Genomic DNA, 17,805 nt, shown 5'->3' with positions numbered 1-17,805 from the left:
GGGGTAGGCATTAGTGAGGGAGAGTGGGAGCTGTGTTATGTACAGTGTATTTCCGATTGAAGAGTGAAAAGTCACTGCCATGCCACATGATCGGCATGCAGTCAATAAAGCCAGACAAGATGAAAATAAATTACATGATTATGACATGCAGCTCTATCTGCTGCTATTTATTCAAACTGGTTTTCAAGCTTATTCTTGCAAAGCATCTGCACACGCTCCTCTGTGCTGTGTTTCTTCTTCTTCCAATAATGTTCAGCGATCTCAGTGTTTGTGTGGCTGCTTTCGTATGTCAGTGCATGGTGAGTGCATGTGTTCACTGCCTTGAGGATTTATTTTATCTCTTCTTTTCAACACTTTTCATACAAATCATTTTTACAGAACGTTTAAAGAAGTATTAGGAGTTTATTGTTTAGTAGCCACAAGAAGTGATTAGCATAGACTCAATCCTGTTGTTTGTGTGTCTCTGTGTGAGTGTATGGGGGAGGGGGTGGTGTGGTCACCCCTCCCGTGACCGGACACCTGCAATGTACGGACAGTTTTGCTATGGCCCAAGGGTGTCCGTTCATGAGAGGGACTGCTGTAGAATGATGTAAAAAGTAGATCATTGCAGTTGTGTTGAAATCAAACATACTGAACAGTCTGTCAACTTGGTTTTTTTAGCATCGCTTCAGAATGTGGGAGACCAGTAGAGGCTCTGAACTGAAGGAAAATCATAAAATGGTGTTTGTTTGGAAAAAAAATCTTTTTGTTTTATTTTGGGTGTAAAATCTGTTGTAATCTCTACCAGTACCACCCCTTGCATCTAATGTCGTCTGCTAAAGAACCAAGCAGCCTTTGCCCCTGACTTTCAGACTGATGATTGTGCTTTGCTTTATCAATGGGATCAGGGAGCTGTGCAGTTTGACATATCAAAAGCAGCCCAGAGCTTAGGACTCTCACTTGAACGCATTCTTCCTGGATTTCAGAGATTTTTGTTGTTAAAATATTAAATGGATCCAGTATGAACAGTGCAGTAAAGTTTATCTATTGTTTTGTGTTATTCCAATGGAATATTGATACAGGTGTGCAAGAGATTGTATTGGCTTGTGTGTGGTTTTTTTTATATTATTATTTCATGTTGACTGAGGTAGAAGGATGAAATGTTGAATGAGGTAGAGGGATGACATTTTAAATGAGGGATTAGAGCGACGAGAAACATTATTATGTGTTTGAATGATTACTTATATAATGCAGTTGTGTTTGCTAGTTTGAAAATGGCATACATGACATTTGACAGATGTTTAATTACTGCTTGCAGCGGACACACCATGCCCACATGCTCTGATGTGCATGAAATGATGAAGGCAATTCAGTTACAGTGGAACCCCCCTTTCACGACCACCCCCCCCCCCCCCCCCCCCAGATTCTCTGTTCATGACCTCTATATATTAACCCTCATCAGTCATCTCCAGACATCCAAGCATACCATTACCATGAGTCTTCAATCATCTTTGAAGACGAAGAACAACAAACATCATATTTACCCCCCAATAAGAGCTTAAGTTCATTTGTTTAGGGTCTTAAAAGGGGGGTTCCACTGTGCTACTACCATGTCAAATGTAACAACTAATACTGAGAGACTGGTGCTGATGACGAACAACAAAAATGAGAACATATCATTTTATCTCCACATGTATTTCTCTGTGAATTTAGGTGTATTAATGGCATATATATGTGTGTGCATGTTTTGTTGTTGTTATTTGAGTGGTTATTTTTTTTTTTACTGACTATTTGCAAATTACTTTGAAGGGGGGGGGGGGGGGGGGGTAGGTTGAAGTTTAGAAATACACATGTAGAGTAGAAAGTGCTGTATTTTAGTTCAATTCTTATTCCTATTTTTGGCTCACGTAAGTGTAGCCTATGCGATGCTAACTTTTGTCTGTCTGTGCGTGCGTGCATATGTATGTATGTCTGTGGTAGAAACTTAAACATTTGACTGAACACCGAAATACTAATTTTACCTGGTTATTATTCAAGCAACAGCTTCAAAGTATTGAAGCAATGATCAACATTTCGTCGGCACGTATGTAGTTAAAGTGTGTATCCAAAGAAAACGGGTGGTGGGGGGTTTTGGGGGGGTAAAAACAGGTGACTGGTTTGTGTCGTGTGTGGTATGTAGACCAGGTCAGGGGTCAAGGTTAGGTCAGATCGCGTGAAGGATTGTGGTATAGATACAGTTATCACCGAGCTGCAGTTCGCCGATTCGGAGAAGACGATTTCACATTGTTCGGTTTCGTAGCTCCAGAAAAATAGATAAGGAAGATACCAAAGGAGATTTCCTACAGGTTAATCTGCACAGCGTGTTTCCAGTGTCTGCGCGAGGAAGCGCTGTCGAAAGCGCAGTGTCGATCTGTCCATCTGGCAGTCGTGTCCCCGTAAGTAGGCTACAGACAGACAGATCTAGTGTCTCGCACTCTTGCACCGTGTCACCTATGCTTACTGTGTGTGTGTATGTGTGACGGAGTGATTGAGTTTGTGTTACTGTTTGTCGATTTCTTACGTGAGCCTTGAAGGCTTCGCCTCTTATTTTTTAAATTCTATATTAGATTTGATCTTTCTCTATCTGCAATTACTGACGTTATAATGTTACAGAAATAAGAGTTCTTTGATAAGGAATAGACCCAGGAGCAGATGTTTTTGACGTTGACAGATTTGCTCATTTTCAGCATTACTGGATGTTTTTATGATCTTCAAGCAAATGAAACCAAGGAAATGAACTTTCAGACACAGTTGTGTGTGCATCAGAATGTAAGTGAAGCTGTATGAGCAACACTTTCAGGCCCTTCTGTTTAGCAGGTTTAATTGTATTTTCTTGACTTTTTTCTGCTAAAAAAACCACAAATAAAATAAGTGGGGAGGGAATGTGTTGACCCCAGGGGCAAATCAGCTTCTACGTCTCTCTGGTTATCAGTTTGACTTTGAGTAGCTCAGTTTTTCCTGAAATTATTTTCTTTGCCCCTCTTTAATTAAACTCATTTATTTGGGATAATGTTTTTTCTTTTCTTTTCTAAGGAACCAGTATTTTATCCATGTGGCTTCAGATCTATTGGAGTCAGGACTGTGCAAGGGAGGTAATAGACAGTATTTGCAAACCAGTAACGTATGAGAAATTAGGGTGTGTCATGAAATATTTTGTGTACCTAAATCGGTGTGCAGGCACTTTTTGGTTGACATATTTGCTGTTGTGATTAAGAATTCAAAACCATATATTTTTCACAAATTTCTTACCAGAGCAGTGAATAATATATTTCTTAATGGTGGTTTTATTATAATTTTTTTGTTTTTTTTTATAAATGTTCAGTGTAAGTTTTAGTGTTTATATGTCAGTACATTTGTTTACAACAATGAACAGATTTCCTGTAAGTGGTCTTTTTCGCTTGTGCTTTAATTGGTATTTTGACACCATTTTTTGCCACTGGTTTTGTAATTCTGAGTGCTTTTTCTGTCATGGATAAATGTCCATGTGAACTCTGATGCGCTGATGCAGGTGCACATTCTATTCATACTTCAAGCAAAACCAGTGTGCATGCTGTGTGTCATTTGTCTCTTCATGATGTACATGCTAAAAAGTAAAATGATGTCAAGCATAATCAGATGTGATGACATGTTTTGAGTAGTACATTTGATTGAAATGAGAGGCCAGGTAAAATACCCCTCGTGTTTTTGTTTTTTTCCCTTCAGTCTTTTTTTATTTTTTTTTATTTGAGAATGGCTCGTTTTCTTGCTTTGAAGATATGGGATTTTTCTCTTCCACACATTTCTGCAACTCAACTTGTTAGAATTCAAAACCAGTGTCGAATGAAAGGGACCAAGACTTGTGAAGTCTGTGAATTACCAGCTAACAGTGTACAACGTACTTTATCTCAATGATGCTTGCTGCCGTCTTCAGTTTTTTGAGTCACTTGAGAAAAAGTGACTCTATGTAATCGGTCAGTGTTAGTCTGTCCGGCCGGCCGTCCGGCCGGCCGTCCGGCCGGCCGTCCGTCCGTAGACACCACCTTAACGTTGGACTTTTCTCGGAAACTATCAAAGCGATCGGGCTCATATTTTGTTTAGTCGTGACCTCCAATGACCTCTACACTTTAACGATGGTTTCGTTGACCTTTGACCTTTTTCAAGGTCACAGGTCAGCGTCAAAGGAAAAATTAGACATTTTATATCTTTTCTCAGAAACTATCAAAGCGATCGGGCTCATATTTTGTTTAGTCGTGACCTCCAATGACCTCTACACTTTAACGATGGTTTCGTTGACCTTTGACCTTTTTCAAGGTCACAGGTCAGCGTCAAAGGAAAAATTAGACATTTTATATCTTTGACAAAGTTCATCGGATGTGATTGAAACTTTGTAGGATTATTCTTTACATCAAAGTATTTACATCTGTAGCCTTTTACGAACGTTATCAGAAAAACAAGGGAGATAACTAGCCTTTTCTGTTCGGCAACACACAACTTAACGTTGGGCTTTTCTCGGAAACTATAAAAGTGACCGGGCTCAAATTTTATGTGAACGTGACTCATTGTGTTGTGAATAGCAATTTCTTCCTGTCCATCTGATGCCTCATATAATATTCAGAACTGCGAAAGTGACTCGATCGAGCGTTTGCTCTTCTTGTTTCTGAAGGAATTGATGTTGCAGTGTATTGTCAGATGAGTGGATAATTTACCACAAGCGACAGGAAGAGTGTGCAGACTATGGATATTCTTACTCCGAATCATTTTGTGTGCGAGTGTTATGTGTTGCTTTGGTTACTGCTGCTTAAAGTGCTTTGTGTCTTTTTTTTTTATATCTGTGTGGCGCCAATGAACAACTTTCCCAAAAGAGAAAGAATGGTAAATAAACAAACTACCAATATATTGTCTTTCTCTGTGTTTGGACTTAATTTCTGTGCAGTTACTAAATAATTACAGTTGTATTAATATCTGCATGTTCTGGGATATAGTTTAAAGTCTCTCTCTCTCTCTCTCTCTCTCTCTCTCTCTCTCTCTCTCTCCTGGTTACACACACAGAAACGCAAACAAAAGAAAATGCACATGTTTGGAATGTTTATGCATTATGCCCTGTAGCAAGTGGCATTACCATGCAAGCAAACTTCAATGAGATGAAAAATGCTCTCCAATATTTCACATAAGCAGCACACACACAAGAGATCTACTGTCACTACACCATTCCCACAATTTCATTGCAAATTATGTCTTTGCATGTGTGTATGTGCGATTGTGCCTGCATGCTTAATATTCTGATGTGATAACGTAAACAAGGGGGTCAGCTAAACTTGCATTTGTTCCCGACACAGCTTCCTTACAGATTTTTTCACAACAAATTTCACCAAAGCATGAAACTGACTGCAGGACTCGAGATCAAAACCTTTCCTGCTTTCTCTGGGTATATTTGACACCGGTCAAGTGTGTCAGCAACTGACCTTACTACATTTAACCTTGCTCACATACTGCACTTTTCTGCTTACAGAACTGGTCAGACTGTCTAAAAACACTGTCATACACTGTAATCGGTACACTTTTACTCAAGCGGTGGCACGTCAGGATTGTCCACAAAATGTTCACTGTTTGGTCGCTCAGTTTTTGTCCCTCTCCTTGATGCCCCCAAAGGTTTGACGACAGATTTTGATTGATCCGAGACGATGCTGCCAATATCCACCCCTGACCTTGCATTGCTATCCACCTCCAGTACTTGACGACTTCTGAAACAAAGGAAGCAAAATGTAGATGCGAAGGGGGGTCTGCACATAAAAGTTGACCCGAGAAATCGAAAAATCTCCACCCTTAAAATGAACCCACCAGACGCGGCCAGGATCCCGCCGGCGTCTTATCCACTAATAGGCCCCTGTTAAAAAGGCAATTGAAGCTAGCTGCCTTGGAGTTAGTGCTCGGGGCCGGCCCTCATCTACTCCATGCTTGGAAGAACAAATTTCATTCCCCTACAAACATACTGCCATGAAAACATTGACTGACCGTGGTCACATACATACTCACATTTCCAGCATCTTCAGGTCATTTAGTTTTCGATACATGCTCTGCTGCGCACAGATTTTCAGGACTTCGAAGAATAGACATACAACTGCTAAATAATGTTAGCCTGTTCTTTGCGCACAACTTGCAATGTGTACATGGAGTGTTTGTGAGTTTATATATTTGTGTTCCGACAAGCATGTCTGCAGAGTGCTCACCGTGAATTCTCTTTGTTTGCTTCCTCAACTTTTTTCGTTTCCTTCTTGGTCTTGGTCTCCGGTTCAGGTTGTTTCGGCCTTAAAACTTGCTTGACCTGTACCAGTGAATTTGATCTTGATCAAACACCATCAGATGAACCTTCATCGCATGCAATAAACTTTCTGTATTTGTCAAGTAAGCATTTTCACATATTGTATTTTCTCTTCAGGTGTGCATGAACTCTTATAGTCCTGCAGCTTCCTCAGCTAAACAGAATACTGTAAATGGGAGAGGAGATGTGTAAGCTTGGTGCATTTTATGCTGTAGAGTACAGACCTTAAACACATCAACATTGCTACACGTGCAGTGATGGACTTGTCCATCTCTACAGTAAAGTACAGTACAGTACAGTACAGTGGAACCCCCCTTTTAAGACACCCCCCCCCCCCCCCCCCATTTAAGACTTCCTCCTTTCTAAGACTGTCCTTTCTCAGATGTTCTGTTCATAGCCTCTCTAAATGTACCTCCTTTCTAAGACTGTCCTTTCTCAGATGTTCTGTTCATAGCCTCTCTAAATGTACCTCCTTTCTAAGACTGTCCTTTCTCAGATGTTCTGTTCATAGCCTCTCTAAATGTACCTCCTTTCTAAGACTGTCCTTTCTCAGATGTTCTGTTCATAGCCTCTCTAAATGTACCTCCATTATAAGACTCCCTCCATTATAAGACTCCCTCCATTATAAGACTCCCTCCATTATAAGTATAAGACTCCCTCCATTATAAGACTCCCTCCATTATAAGTATAAGACTCCCTCCATTATAAGACTCCCTCCATTATAAGACTGAGCTCCCTCCATTATAAGACTCCCTCCATTATAAGACTCCCTCTATTAGGCTCAAAGTTAGGCTAGGATAGCAACTGATCAAAAGATCAGACAAAGGCTCAACAGCCTAAGTACCAGTCTGTCAACATATCATATCATATCATTATAAGACTCCCTTCATTATAAGACTCCCTCCATTATAAGACTCCCTCCATTATAAGACTCCCTCCATTATAAGACTCCCTCCATTTTCAGACCTGACTTTCTCAGATTGTTGAAGGATGTAAAACTAAAAGGGGGGTTCCACTGTATTATCACTCGACATACTAAGCCTAATACTAAATACTAAATTGCTGAGTTCTTTCTCAGTCCAATGTACAGAACAAAACACATCAAACTCAAACACCTGGAAACTGGGGGGATGGAGGTTGGGTTTTGTTCTGTTTTGTGCACACTGCAGGATTACCATTTCACAGACAAAAGTGAGATTTTTTTTTTTTACAGAAAGGGACATCTCTTCATACAAAATGTATTACTCTTAAAGCACTTGACGATAATTCTCACCTTGGGCATAGTGACCACAAGATGACCAGTTGTCTGCGATCGCTTGGCACTTGCCTTATCAGCATTGATTTCTTCTGGCAAACACAACTGGAAAAGCTGAAAACGGAAGGGACAAAATCAGGCACTGTTACTAAATCAGCCTCCACCTAGAAGATCGTAATCGATATATGGATAAAATGTTTGCACATTTACACATCACACACACAAACACATCCACATGGACAAACACACACACATGAACAAACAGACAGACATGCACACAAACTAAAGTTGCTTCTTAAGCTAAAGAAACTAAAATATCTCGCCTGTGTGTTCTTCATCTTCTCTTCTTCTTCTTTGTTCATGGGCTGAAACTCCCACGTTCATTCATGTCTTTGCACAAGTGGGTTTTTATGTGTATACATGTAACTGTTTTTATCCTGCCATTCAGGCAGCATACGCCGATTTCGGGGGAAGCATGCTGGGTATTTTCGTGTTTCTATAACCCACCAAACTCTGACATGGATTACAGGATCTTTTTCGTGCGCACTTGGTCTTGTGTTTGTGTGTCTGTGTGTTCATACTGCATTAGTGTGTCACACTGACTATTAATAGCCTGTTATTTCTCTTCTGATAGGTAGTTATAAGCCAAACTGCACTACCTTTCCTTTGAGAACGACACGGACATAGGTGGGTTGCACATCGCAGTCCATGAGTGAGGTGTCCATATGTCTGTAAAAGAATATGATAAAGTTCAGCAAAGTAAGGCATGCATTAAACAATAGACGATCTTTGGAAATAACTTTGTCGGGTGTGTATGTGTTGTACTTGTAGAAGAGTGACCTTTTCTTGCAAAATCTCTTACAAATATTGGAGGGACCAATCACTAGCGAGGGGTGTGAAGGAAACACGTGCCTGTTTCTGACAGACCCCTCGCTAGTGATTGGCCCATCAAATATTTGTACGAGGTTTTGCAAGAAAAGGTCACTCTTTCACAGCCCTTTCAAACTGACGGAGTTATTTTCAGAATTCGTCTATTTGTCACAAGATAATACAACACAACATAACTCAACACAATGTTACAGTACACTACAAAACCATACTGTGCAATATATTATACAATAAATAGTACACTTGTAATTTATAATTTTTCAAAACTGAAAGAACATTGTTCGTATTGCTCTTTAGTGAGCGGAACAAATCTTACCTAAACACGGCCAGGTCAAGAACAATGTTGTTGTTCTCATCATCTAGCAAAGTGAAGTCCAGCCTGAAAAACAAAACAAAATAACACAATGTAACAATTTGCCATTGAAAAGCCGTTTACATTTACAGACTTTTTACTTTGAGGGATCATACAATGATAGTAATATTTTTATGAGAACTACAAATAGTAAAGTGACTTTTAGGGAGAAGAAAACAGTCATGCCAAATTCAGAGAACACTGTATGGGTGCGTACATGTATGTGTGTCTTTTGCCTTTGTGTGTGTGTGTGCGCGTGTATGTGTCACTGTGTGTGTGTCACTGTGTATGTGCCAATGTGTGTATGTGCATGCATGTATGTATATGTGCACACATGTGTGTGTGTGTGTACGCACACTCATATATATGTATGAGAAAAATATAAATGCATGCATTAAAAATTGGAAAAAAATACATGGTTGTGAAGGTGAACAGGCCTTACTTGTCTTCATTAATGTTGAATGGTCTTCCATCAGGAGCAAACATAGCCCTTTCCTTCTTCTCTTCCTTATCGTCCCTGAAGCAAACACCAAAACCTCATGTATACAAAATTCTTCTAATTCATTCTCGAAAACAGACTTCGGAACAAAAAGAAAACACAACAGAAACCAGTTTTGGTAAATTCTTCATCAAATGTTCGTCAGCCTGTCGCTGACTTCTTCATGATGGTATATGTTGTACAGATAACACAGACTTTGGAGTCTAGTGTTCATAAACAAGATCTAAGAAACAAATTAAAGTAAATTCTCCAAATAAAGATGACAACAACAGGTCTGTGAGAGTTTGTGGAACCGGTCCCCTGACACCTGAGAGAATAATTAAGAAGCATTGAAATGAACAAACAACTTTCGTTTTCAATTAATGATTCTTGCTCCAAAAAAGAAAGATTTTGTTTAGATCTCAAGTGTGAATTCAGACAGTGATCTTACCTTTTCTCGTCCATTTTTTCATTTATTGAGAAACTCTTGTAGATACATCGCAAAAAATCAATTCAGACAGTAATCTTACTTTTTCTCATCCTTTTCTTTCATTTCCTTGAGCTTCTTGTGCACCTCCATTCGACTTTCTGGGGTGAAAGATGTCTTCTCTTGCCAGAACCTGCAAAACAGAAGCATATCATGCAGCGTGAAAAGAATTCGGGCCAAATAAAAAAAACTCCAAGAAGAGATGGAGGCAAACCTTTGTAACAGAGTCCATGAAGCACAACATTCACCTTTGGAGACAAAGCCAGTCAAACAGGATTGAGATTATAGAGGTCAATTAATAGCCCTACAAAAACTGCTATTTTGGTACGCAAATGTTCCCAAGAGCATACCAGGAGAAAGAGTAAATGTAAGTTTTACGCCCTCACGGCAAAGCCATTAGGGGCATGTTACACGAGAAAATGCTTTGTATGAAAATAAACAATAAAAATGCAGTGGGGGGGGGGGGGGGGGGGGGGGGGGGTGTAGACAGCTAGCTGCCGGCTGCTAGAGCGGGAGACCTGAAGTGGGCTAGGGACCGGGTTGGGTCGTCTTGGGTCAGTGCTGAAATGGTTACTTTATTGGCTGTTGGCCGAACGGACACCCGGGCTTCATATTTTTGCATGCATGTATTCGTGTTTCCAAGCCCTGAGGCTTTCACTGGGATCTTTATCGTGCGCATGCGTGCACACGGGGGTGTTCGGACACCGAGGAGAGTCTGCACAAAGTTGACTCTGGGACACACATCCCGCGCCGAACTTGGGGGTTGAACCCACGCTGATAGTAACAACCGGTTTTAAAGCCAGCGCCTCTACTGACTGGGCAAACCCCCCCCCCCCCCCAACATACCAGGAGACAACAGCAGCAGGACCCCATCACAAACAATTCTCTACAATTGACGGGTGTCCAACAGGCGGCTGATGTACAAGAAACGTCAAGCTACTATAAATAGCCCTCGCTCAAGCTGTCAAGGCCGGCAGACAACTCTGCAGAGCTACTGTGAAGGGAGACTACTGCGTCATCCTGTCACACCCACATGATCACATACTCTGGATACAAGACCAACTCAATATCCTTATGCGTACAGAGCAGTACAACACTGCTACCTGAAAGCACACCCATGGAGCACAGGTGTAGAAGAGTGTGCCAGGGGTGCATGGATGTGGAATACGAATAAAGGGGGGATGGGGCCATAAAATATTTTGCGAAAATATGTCGGAACCGATGTAACAAAACCAAACAGTCTGTGCCATGCGTAACACAGCACTCAGTTCACATTGCATTACATTCAAATGCAGTATCACAGTCACGACAGTTCATGTAACACAATGCATGTTTGCAGTTTCTGATCTGTGCCACGCTCAGTCAAAACGGTTGTGGAGAGGAAGACCAGACAGCAGAAAGTGTTTTGCAGACATCCCATTTCATCAAGCAAATGCGGACTCCAGTGGCCTATCCCCTGACGCCCTAACTGTGAAGTACATCCGACAACTTGAGGAGGTCAGTCCAATTTCTCCCATTGTCAGGATTTCAAGCACCATGTAGTCAAAAGCAGCAGCAAAAGAAGAAAAGAAGCATGCTCTAACCACATTGGGAACCATTTTATGCGTACAAATATTTTCAATCACCCCACAATACAGGCAGCCACACTGTCTTTGGAGGATTTTAAAATGAAACACCTGGGTAAAGGAATTGATAGGGTTGCTTACAGTGAGGATGGAACCATGGAAGTACACGACCACATATGATCTCTGCAATCATCATACAATCATGATCAGTCATCCCCCTGCAAAACACAATTGCTCAGCAGTAAACCATCAAAGTTATATAATAAAACTTACTCATCCACTTTCTTTTGATGCTCCTTTTCCTTAGCTTTTTGCTTGTCACTGAAATAAAAAAAAGGCACAATATTTGTTTATGAAGAGCAAATATGCTATACTTTTACAAATAATGTTGATAACATATTTGTTATATTCATCATGGTTATCCCCCATTTTTTTTATTCATTTGCTCGACCACACGACAGGACATGTATATCATACACATTTTTGTTGTGCCATTTTCAGATATGTCTGTGTTAAGAAGGGAGCTTGTCACAATAATTCACTTTGTATAACTTAGTATGTAAGTATAACAGGCGCACACACCCACATACACGGGGAAACGCACACGATTAAGATCCCAAGTTCACAGCGACAGTCTTTGGGCTTGGCAGCATGAATACACGCATACAGGATAAAGGAAACAACATTTGTTAGCGCCATACTGTAAGGTTGGGAAGCAGCCTGAATTTTCATAAGTGTCCCTCAAAGGATGATGTGATACCAATACCAATTCTAACACACACACACACACACACACACACACACACACACACACACACACACACACACACACACACCATACCTTTCGTTGATATCAGTGTACCATCGTCCGTCTGGACCTTGTTTTTCCTGGTTCTCTTTTTCCTCTTCCTGTGCGTTCTTTTCCGCTTCCTCTCTCTCCTTCTTCTCAGCCTCTGCCTTCTGTTTTGCCTACACAAACATTCATTTCATTCTTAATATAAGAGGAAAAAATCAAATTACAGATTGACTGCTAACGTTCCAAAATTCAGAATAAAAAAACAAGAATGGTAGGTAATCAGAACGTTTATTATTATAATAACGGGTATTCATAATAATAACGGGTATTTATATAGCGCCTTATCCGAAGTTCAAAGCGCTTTACAAAAAACGTGTTAGATTTACACCAAGAAAGAGTCTATTTCATTCTTCACATGGACATACCTGTCAAGCTCTTGTGGACTCTCACCATAAGATTTTACTAACAAAACCATAAGTTTGCACCAAAAAGCATAAGACAACGTGCAAAATTGCAGAAGTCGTTAGATTAATCACCACAAGAACTAAATACATGCTCACATACACACACAAAAACAAGAAATCAGCCTTATTTCACACATAAGAAAAACACACTTTTCTCAACACTGAACTGCACTGTTTTATGTAATTTTGAAATGCAAAGCATGTTTAAATGTACATTTATTGTACCGAGAATCACCTAAATTGTACAAAGACAGTACACTTCCAACCAGACACACATTTAGTGATTTACACCCCTCACAATTTTTTTACCAGAATGCACAAAAACACCACTTGATAGTAAAGGCACAAGACAAGTGTGTTTTAACAACATTCATTCATTGAGCACAGTGATTCAATCATGAATGGAAACCCCCACCACAAAAGAGAACATTTTATCCAAACAGAACATGTAAAACACACAAGTTACAAGCCAGAAACTCATGTGTGTCTCAACAATCAAGGACAAATACCAGATCAACACAAATATGACATGTAAATGCTTTAGTTTGGGGTCGCGCATGTTTTAAAAACAAGTCGTATATGATAGGTTGTGACAGACATCCGGTGCCAGGAATCCGGCTACTTTCACTTTCGATCGCTAGCTCTTCGAAAATGCATCACAACTCCCTTAGTTTCATTTCTATGGCTTAAAACTTCGTACAACGTGAGAAAATACCTTGAAGATACCCAGAACAACAACAATAGTACATGTAACTGCTTTAATTTGAGGTCGCGTGTGGTCAAGCGTTGTCGCACAGTACTCAGTCAGATCGCGCTGACGGTGTGAACATGCGCGTTGCCTTGTACTTCCGCCGGATCAGTTACCGCGAGATTTTTTAGCTGTTATTTTGTTCTCGGACGAACCTTTGCGATTTTTTTTTTATTTCACCAAATTGTTTTGTAAAAACCGTAAGATCTTGGGCATACGCCGTAAGACTTCAAAAACATCAAAATTCCGTAAGAATTACGCGAAAAACGTAAGACTTGACAGGTATGCATGGAACAGATATTATGCTACACTGGTGCCCTAAAGCTGAGCGTTCAGTCAAGAGATGCATAAACACAGTCTTTTTTTGTCCTGGTGCATGAATAGCCATTGGACCTAAAGCCTTTGTTGATGCTTGCTTGCACTTGTTTCTACCTATGCAATAATGTTCAAATTTTGGGCATTTCTGTCTCAACACATACAGTCATGCATTCTTATCTTGGTAGCAAAAGGTTAAGAAAAGAAGATTTGATTCTTACCCTTTTCTTTTTGTATTCCTCCTGTTGCTGAATGATGCGCGGTCTGTTGATCCCAAGGTTCTGTTGCAGAAATCAAAGAAAAGTGGAAAACACAAACACACAATCGCACATACAGTAATAGAGTATCAATCATACATGAATTGGGTGTCAAAAGTTGTATTAATACCCTGACTCTGTGATTATTTATTCCTTTTCACAAAAAGAAATAGAAATAATTAAAACATACCATCACTTTGGAAATCACTTTAAAGACAGACCATCTCAACAACAGCAGCTGTTTTGAGCTTTCCTTCTTCTTGATGATTAAGTTAATGCCTATTGCTTTGTTCACAACACCAAGAACCATGAAAGACACTAACCTGAACAGCTTGAATTCTTTCCGATTTTTCAATGTCTACGCCATCTAGCGTCTGCACAAAAAGAAGAATCAGATATTTTGATAACAAAATGTTTGTTTGTTAAAATCCCACTCCCTCGAGTAAGAACAACTTTAACACAGCCGCCATCAATCAATCATCATGTGAATCAAACAGGCAACATAAGCATCTCTGTGTTATATAAAGCACACTCTCTTCACAGAGACAATTAATACAGTAACATGACTTGTGTATAACTTACTTTCAGCTTTGGCAAGGTTGCTATGACAAATTCTCTGTACTCCTCATATTCTGTGCATGGGTTTCCAGTCAGAAATCTGTTTGGAAAGAAAAGAAAATCATTATTCACTTACGGAGTATGTTTGGAACCCTTGAAGCTTAAAACTGCAAGTTGTGTGATGTTCGATTCACACTGTTAGAAGCAAATCACGTGCCTTAAACTTTAAGACCTTTGCTTCTTGCTCCTACACCTATATCAACATCCATACAAAGAAACCAGTACCTTGCAATGTGTTTATTCTTCAGACTCAGAGTTCAAAGAACAAAGATACAAGAATAGTTGATCTGTTCACACAATCTTCCACATTATCAAAAGGTTTTATTTTACTTAATTAGAAAACAAATCCTCCCGTTTTCTTTCAACTAGCTGACTATTCACTGCCATTAATCTTTGACAATGACCCCCATGATTGCTTGCCTGTACAGATCAGTGGCAAAGTTTTTCTCACTGTTTTTAAGGGACACAACTCTTTCCACAGCCCATGAAAAAACAAACATGACAGAGTTATTACCAAAAGTCATCTCCTACTGCAGCAAAGGATTGTCAGACAGAATTTTGCTCCTGAAATTATATGTTATAAGCATGTCAAAAACATTACAGTAAAATTAAAAAGCTTACAATGAAACTCACCTGAACGTATATATAAGATAGTAAGAAAACGTGAGAACACTACAACAATCACACACATTCTTACATTTCCTCAAGATGGTAGTTGCCCCTTAAAGATTCAATGGATGTAAGCTCTCCTACAAAGTTTACTGTCAGGTCCAACTTTTTCAAAGACTCACAACCTGTTGGGAAAGACAGCAAAGTATAAGGAAACAGAATAAAGTGAGACAACCACTAACTCTAAATTCGCAAAAGTTACAGTAATCTTATACAATACTATAAAATGGAAGCACCCTTTTACAACCTTAAAAAAAGTTGCACATTCAGATACGTGGACATCAAATACCCTCAAGAAAGATTAGAAAGCCGGCAATTGAAAAACATAAAGTGCAATCAGAAAATATCTAACAAGATGTGAAAATAATATCCCCTACACTGGATGGAAAGACAAAGCAACACACAGATGGATCAACAGACAAGACACCCTGACATTACACAAACAGCCAAACAAAAACAAATCCAATACCATCACCTTCTAGATTCTCCACTCTTTCCACATTGTTGAGGGCAAGATTAAGGTACTAATTAAGACAGACAGATATTACACAAACAAACAGCCAAACAAATCTAATACCATCACCTTCTAGATTCTCCACTCTTTCCACATTGTTGAGGGCAAGATTCAGGTACTCAAGTTTCTTCAGGCGGCTGACATTTTCTGCATCAAAGAGAAGGTTTGTAAAAGATCCACAAAATAACAAACCAGTAAAATGAAGAAAAGTCACAAAACAACAAGCAACACAGTTGTGCTGACACACCAAATAATCTGATCTTACTGTTTGTTCTTCCTCATATTCTCTGTTCTTGCATACACACATGTGCATGCCCATACACACACACAAACACAGAGGCTTACATATATGTCCTCCTTTTACACCCCACCCCCTTCACCAACGCTTGAGATATACTCTCTTTTGACTTGCTATGTTATTCCATATGTCCATTAATTTCTATTGATAGTGCGTGCGTTTTAATTAGCATCATTACCAATTCTAGGAATGAGGTTGCTCTGAAGATAGAGGATTTTGAGTTCTCTGCACCATCTATCCAGGTGTTCAATCCTGAAAAAAGCAGTCATACTGAACTGTTTGTTATGAATTAACGATATACAGTTTGTAACAGTGTGAAATTCTGAATCACTTTCAACTATCGTACAACACCAAAATGTTCTGCATGATGAAAGCTGTGAGAGAGATGAAAAAAGATGATGATGATGGCGATGACTTTTTTAAATAAGCAAAGCTTATTAATAATCGTATCTACCTCAAAAGGAAATACATGTATTGTGAACAATAGTTTAAAATAATATATTTTTGATTAGGAAAACAAAGGGACTCTTCCAAGAAGATATATTTCCTGTTGCCAAATTAGGAATTTGATGTTTAATTTTGAATTCTGATTTGAAAGACGATACCTTCCATGTCTAGGTTAAGTACAAGTTAAAACATTACAAATCAGCTATATTTACACTTCATCCCCATGTAAGCAAGATGTGCTTGCATGGAAGAGAAAAAACAACTCACAAACTAACACAGGAAGAGTGAGAGAGAGTGAGAAAGAGAGAGAGAAAAAGAGAGAGTGAGAGAAAGGGGGGAAATACACGTACACATACAGTGCACTTACTCACACATGTATATATAACAGCAATCAAATAAAAAATAAATAAAAAGACAAAATGCCAGAGAACCTTTCAATATCTTGCTGATGTAAAGAAATCTCTTCGAGTGTTGAAATCTCCAGTTCATTGTGCTCTGCTCGTTTCCTCACAAGATCTTCTGTAACTGTTGATATAAAATCATTTGAATATGCATAAGCAACCAGAGTCCAAGTACAAACAATCATTAATGTGAGAGAGAGAGAGAGAGAGAGAGAGAGAGAGAGAGAGAGAGAGAGAGAGAGAGAGAGAGAGAGAGAGAGAGAGAGAGAGAGCACATCGATCAGTGCTCTAAATTTGAGGGAAGCATCAAGCTTCAAATCTTTTGTCCACTGGCTCTTTTCAGATCATTCATCATGTCAAAAACACCACACACTGACAGCTTCATCGAATTTGGTACTTTAAACGTGAATGCTATCAACAACTCGTATTATGATGTGGACTTGAACCATGATAACAAAAGAATTAGTATTACATGTATTAGTATTACTGAGTCATTGTATTGTATTTATATGGCGAGTAATAACGAGAAAACGACTTTGAGCATCTTAATATGACAGACATGAAACAAAAATTCCAAAATGAGATGAGACTCTTAAAAAGCCGCGAGTCTTATGAAATCCTTTCCGTCCCACTACACTGTAGTACACGAAGGAAGGAAAGAAACAGGCATAGTTTACATTAGCAACCATCCAGTATCCCAATTGCACACAAATCCAGGGATATTGTCTACCTAATCGTGCCACTGGGACATTCACTGAAACTTACTTCTGACCATGATTTCTCTTTGTGGTAGACAAATGCGAAGATACACCCTTGCAAAGCGTTTGCAAGAAAGTTCTCGAGTCTAACTGCTCTCAACACGCTTAGAATGCTAGACAATTCACGCCTCTCACGCGAAAGAGCTCAAGGGAACCTTTTATTATGTACCTGCTGGTTT

At 39.5% G+C, this 17,805-nt stretch overlaps 1 protein-coding gene and 1 long non-coding RNA gene across 2 annotated transcripts in view; one reads left to right on the top strand and one right to left on the bottom strand.

Moving 5' to 3' along the window:
- LOC138966485 (uncharacterized) overlaps positions 1-4,891 on the top strand; it is a 114,555-nt gene extending 109,664 nt beyond the window's left edge. The window contains exon 2 of the long non-coding RNA XR_011455701.1: positions 3,929-4,891. This is a non-coding gene — a long non-coding RNA (uncharacterized lncRNA). The remainder of the gene's footprint in view (positions 1-3,928) is intronic.
- Positions 4,892-5,065: 174 nt separating this feature from the next.
- LOC138966479 (dynein axonemal assembly factor 11-like) lies at positions 5,066-17,771 on the bottom strand. Its single transcript, XM_070338745.1, has 17 exons — positions 17,634-17,771; positions 16,899-16,992; positions 16,199-16,272; positions 15,792-15,869; positions 15,237-15,333; positions 14,504-14,579; positions 14,245-14,295; positions 13,886-13,945; positions 12,183-12,310; positions 11,615-11,662; positions 9,820-9,909; positions 9,254-9,328; positions 8,776-8,838; positions 8,231-8,300; positions 7,590-7,685; positions 6,225-6,319; positions 5,066-5,738 (listed from the first exon to the last, which is right to left on the bottom strand). The coding sequence occupies exons 1-17, from the start codon at positions 17,641-17,643 to the stop codon at positions 5,558-5,560; spliced, it is 1,386 nt and encodes a 461-aa protein (XP_070194846.1). The 5' UTR covers positions 17,644-17,771; the 3' UTR covers positions 5,066-5,557.
- Between the last annotated feature and the right edge of the window lie 34 nt (positions 17,772-17,805).

Source organism: Littorina saxatilis, linkage group LG5, assembly GCF_037325665.1.
Source record: "Littorina saxatilis isolate snail1 linkage group LG5, US_GU_Lsax_2.0, whole genome shotgun sequence".
Lineage (NCBI taxonomy): Eukaryota > Metazoa > Mollusca > Gastropoda > Littorinimorpha > Littorinidae > Littorina > Littorina saxatilis.
This window is presented reverse-complemented; position numbering and strand designations above follow the sequence as displayed.